Source organism: Petaurus breviceps, unplaced genomic scaffold (assembly GCF_028583685.1).
Source record: "Petaurus breviceps papuanus isolate PSGF00001 unplaced genomic scaffold, PetGlider_PUasm1.0 90887, whole genome shotgun sequence".
NCBI classification, from domain to species: Eukaryota; Metazoa; Chordata; class Mammalia; order Diprotodontia; family Petauridae; genus Petaurus; species Petaurus breviceps.
The window spans coordinates 740738-745900 of NW_027187370.1; the positions used below are offsets into that span (position 1 = coordinate 740738).

At 36.2% G+C, this 5163-nt stretch overlaps 1 protein-coding gene across 2 annotated transcripts in view; it reads left to right on the plus strand.

The window, feature by feature from the left end:
* LOC138150736 (keratin, type I cytoskeletal 26-like) overlaps nucleotides 1–5163 on the plus strand; it is a 13071-nt gene extending 7908 nt beyond the window's left edge. Inside the window, exons 7-8 of one of the 2 annotated variants that reach the window (XM_069074179.1) lie at nucleotides 2630–2697; nucleotides 4807–5163. In XM_069074179.1, coding sequence (XP_068930280.1) covers nucleotides 2630–2697; nucleotides 4807–4958 — 220 coding nt within the window. In that variant the 3' untranslated portion in view covers nucleotides 4959–5163. Of the gene's footprint in view, nucleotides 1–2625; nucleotides 2698–4806 lie in introns of both variants that reach the window. The other variant, XM_069074180.1, reaches the window with a different exon arrangement.

The window sequence follows — 5163 nt, forward strand, 5'->3', positions numbered from 1 at the left end:
TTTTTAGTGTGGCATCTATTTTTTGGATCTGGGGGTTTTTTTTTTTTTTGAACAACCCCAACCAAGAGAAAAATAATTTATTACTCAAAATGATCTAAGAGAATAAGTACCTGGGCACCCCCCCCCCCCCCCCCCCCCCCCGCGCAGGCTTTAAGACTTCAAGGGATCCATTTCTGGTTCTATAACTAGAAAGTGTCAGAGGTAGGGCTAAAGCCCAGGTCTTCCTGACTCCAGGATTGGCCCTCTAGCCTCTATTCCCATTGCGTTATCCCAATCAAAAGAGGATGCCAATGTTGATAGTTGGCATATATATATATATATATATATATATAGTACTACAACTAACAAAACGCTTCATCTAATTTGATCCTCACAAGAAATCTGTGAAGTAGGTGGTGCAGGTATAATTTACATTGAGGAAACTGAGGAAGAAAGGTAATGTGACTTTCTTAGGTTCTCATAGCCAGGATTTGAACCCAGTCTTTTCATTCCAAATCCACATCTAGTGGTCCTTCCATGATATCTCATATATATTAGCCATTTGTATCTTTGTAAATATAAGTGTTTTCATATATACATCATATATAAATATTCACATATGTAAATATTTGTATTTATATGTGATCTATATATATAAATATACATGAATATACAGACACAAATACATATTTGTGTTTATATATAACATATAATATTATCTATTATATATGTATATTGCAAAATGTAACCAGGATTTGAACCCAGGTCTTTTATTTCAATTCTAAATCTAGTGGTCCTCCCATGATATCATACTTATCAGCTATGTATATTTATGTAAATATAAATATCTTCACATATACATTATATAAATATTCATATATGTAAAAACACATGTGCATATATAATCTATTTATGTAAATATACATGAATTCAAAGACACAAATACATATTTGTGTTTATATGCAAAACATATCACATAATCTATTATATATGTATATATTCAGGATGTCTCAAAATTCTTATTATAACTTTAAGCTTAAAGAGCTTAAAATTGTTCTAAGACTTTTGGAACACCCTGTATATGTATGCGCATATACATATGTTTGTATATACCAAGAACTTATTAAAAGCTTCTATCACATTTAGGAAAATAAAAGCTGGTAGCAGAATCAAATTTCCTTGGTTTATTAGTTTTTATGCATTTTGAAGATATTCAAATACAAAATATAAAAAAGTTTAACCACCCCAGTCACAAGGAAGATTTTTTTTAAATGATCTGCTGTGTATTACATTTTTATGTCAAATTCTATATTCTACTATTGTTTTACTGGTTTCTCAACCCACCTACTCTTTTTGGTAGGTCAGTGTTATTTCCCCTTAAAATATAAGGAATGAGAGGCATTCCATAAGTTATTCGTGGTCACCCATTGACCAATGGAATCCTTAAGGCTTAAATCTTTTAAAAACTTCCCTGATTAGCCCACAGTACTCTCTCCTTCCTCCAACATCTGGGTCTCTCTTCATTCATTTGGCAAATTCCTTATACTAGGATCTCAAGATCCCAGATTTAGAGCCAGAAGGAACCTTAGATGTCATCTTATAGAGGAAGAGATTGGACTTTAGAGAATTAGCCAAACATCACCAAGCATTTACTAAGAACTTGGTATATGCCATGCACTGTGTGAAGCTCCTGGAATTCAAAGAAAGACAAAAGCAATCCCTGCCTTCAAGGAATTTACATTCTATTGAGGGAGACACCATGCAAATAAATAGGTACATAAAACTTATACAAAGTAGAAGGAAAGTAATCTTAGATGGGAAGGCTCTAGTACTAAAGGAGACTGGAGGAGAGACTAAGAAAGACCTATAGAATTTGAACTGTCTTGAAGGCTGTCAGGAAGCACCTTGGTCAAGGTAGCTTCTACAACTTTTAAGTTACCACCAGAGCTGGGATATGAACCCTGGTCCTAGAGCTACAAATCCATAACTGTTTCTGCTATCCCAACACTGCTCCCTTATTGTAATCTTTTTATGTATGTGTGTCTTGCCTTCCCAAATAGATTATAATTTCCTGGAGGGCTGGTATCATGTCTTATACTTTTTTATTCTCCCACAGTGCCTGGTATGCACTCAACAAATATTTTAATACATTTTATTGCTGTTTTGTATTCTTGCATCATAGTCATTTCCAGATTTAGCCCTCAGCACCTCCTCCTTTGTGGCAAACCCTCCTTTGTAACCCTCCTTTGGAAGAGATGCTGTTAGGTAAAGATGACTTATTCAGAGACCATACAACATTATGCCCACATAATTCCCCATGTCTCTGCCAAGAGTAAGGAACTATGCTTCAAACAATTTTTTAACTGACTGATCAAAATGAAGGAATTACAACTATGCCATGCTGAGTTATTGCTCCACCCAATGAGGCATGAACTCTAGTTCTAATAACAATGATTTTTGAGTATAAACATTCTTGTCACAGAAGATCTTATGTTATTCAGTTTACCTGTTAAAAAACTGATTAAGTCCCCCACAGAAGTTGCCGGTAGGAAAAATCCTAATGGAATTTCTATAGACATCTTACTTGCCAGCTTTGTTTCTGGATTCCCTAATGTAAGAAATAATGAACATGACCTTCTTTCCTTCACAGAACCTGCAAATCTGCATGTCTGAAAACAAAAGGTTATGGAACAACAAAGTCAGAAAATCAAGTTAAAGGTATTTAAGTTTTCTTTGATTGGGGATAACCATGTGCCCAAATTCAAGGTGGATCTCATCAAAGTACTTGTTAAAATAAATGATTCATATATTCAGGAAAGGGTATTTTTTCCCCTGCTAAATTTGCATATGTAGTGAAGACATTATTGTAGTAAAGTCATTATTATAGATCTGGCTCATTGTCATCTACTTAGGGGAATTTGGTTAGAACAAATTTGACCAAATTCTAAAGATACTAAAACATCGACTCACATAAAAGTCTTATTACCCTAGGACTTTATCATTTCCAAAGTTTGATATCAACATCTTTTAAGCACAAACCATAGGATTGGGGGAACAGGATGAGATGCCAAAGAAGTTATCTTTCTTTGTCTCAAATCCAGATCACCTAAGGTCCATCTTTGACAGAGCACTAATGCTATTTAATCCTATAAATGCCATAATCAGAGAGGCTGAGCAATTGATCTGTAGGGACAGGGAGACAGCAGTTGTTGACTTTTAATGACCATTCAATAGCCCTAATGTCAGTTTGCCTATGAGCAATGGTTTTGTAGTGTTTTTAAGTCAGAGAGATCCAGAACATCCGACTAGGGGATGTTAAAAGCTAGTCTGTAAACAATAAGAATAAATATTTATATAATACTTTAAGGTTTGCAAAGCACTTTACAAAGATAATTTCATTTGACCCTCACCACAGCCCTATGAGGCTATCCCCATTAAATAGATTACGAATCTGAGGCTGAGGATGGTTAAGTGACTTGCCCAGGATTGCACAGATATATTATATTGAAATCCAAAGATCTTTTTAGATCAACTGTCTTCTAACCATGCCTCCCTTATCTTGTGCTTTTTTAGGCTGACTTTTTTGAACCCACATGTAAGACATTATATTTATATTATATTATGATTATAGAGTCATTTGTCTGGAAGGAAGGAAAACAAAAGAACCAAGTGAGACTTCTCACTGCAGAGCAGTGCAGCTGGAAGGATCTGGTATTCTTGGGTGGTTTTCTCCATGTGTTGTACTTGTCCCTAGGGAAGACTTTTGTGACAGGTTGTAATGTGATCTGCCCAATATCTTGGATGCAATGAACACCAAAAGGCTGGGATCCAGGCCGCAATCCACAAACACTTATTAAGCATCCACTATGTTCCAAGCACTGTGCTGTGTGCTGGGACAGAAACAAAATAGTCTCTGACCTCAACAAACTTACAATTTGAGGGAAAACAACATAGACATATAAATAGAGTTAGCTGTTGGAGGGAAAACTAACATATCAGATGAAAGAAAGGATAAAAAAAAGATCTGAATAGATTAGACTGTTGTACTTAACAAGATGAAATGCAGTGGGTAGAAATGCAATGTCTTATGTTTGGGCTCAACAAAGTCAGCTTAAAAAGCATAAGATAAGGGAGGTATGGTTAGACAATAGTTGGTCTAAAAAATATCTGCTGTTTTCAATGGACTGCAGTCCATTCAGTCAATAGCACAATGTGGTGACAGAAAGAGATAATTTGGTCTTGTGCCACATGAAAAGAAGCATAGCTTTCAGGAATAAGGAGGTAATCATCACTCTGGTCTCTGCTCACACCACTTCTTTGTTTAGTTCTGAGAATTACTGGTTAGAAAAGAGATTGTTAACTTAGAGAGAATGCTGGAAAGGGCAACGAAATTGGTGAATGGCCTTGAGTACACGACCACATAAAAAGTAGTTGAAGGGAGACCATAGCTCTGTGTCCCAAGGGCCTTAACAACACCTTTTGAATCTTTCTCCATTAGCTCAGGTATGTACACATGGGAGGCCACAAGACCCTTGAAGTAAGAGGTTGTGGGACTCTGGCACTTTATTTTGCACTTTTAAATATCTACTAACAAAAATGAAACCGTCAGTGTATAAAAGTCAGTCCTGCATCTAAATAAGCATCAATTTAAATCAATGTATTTTTTATAAATGACAAAAGACACCCTATCCCAAATGGATATAATTATCCAAGGTCAGATAAAAAAATTGGCCCACCTCTCCTATCCATCCCCACTCCCTGTGATCTGGTGGCCTCACTAGAGCATGAGCTACATGAAAACTAATGCCATGTTTGGTTTGTTTCTAGACTCAACACAAAGTACTGTGGTCACAACAGTTGTTGAGGAAAGAGATCCAAATGGTCCAGTCCTTTCTGTGAAGGTCCACTCCGTTGAAGAAAAATCCTCTAAGATAAGCAACATTACAATGGAACAAAGGGTGCCTTCCAAAGCACCATAAGGCTCCCAGGTGAATGAAGAACTTCCCTTTGCAAAATTTCATAGGTGAAATAACATACCTCGGGTGGCACTCTAAGACCAGAAGTTACAGAAAAGGTGCCAGTCTTCATTGGTAGAAGTTTCTCTGTAAGAACTTCCCCATATCAGTGAAATCTCCAGTCTGGTCAACCAAAAACACAATTAAAAACAACCAAAAGTTACACAAG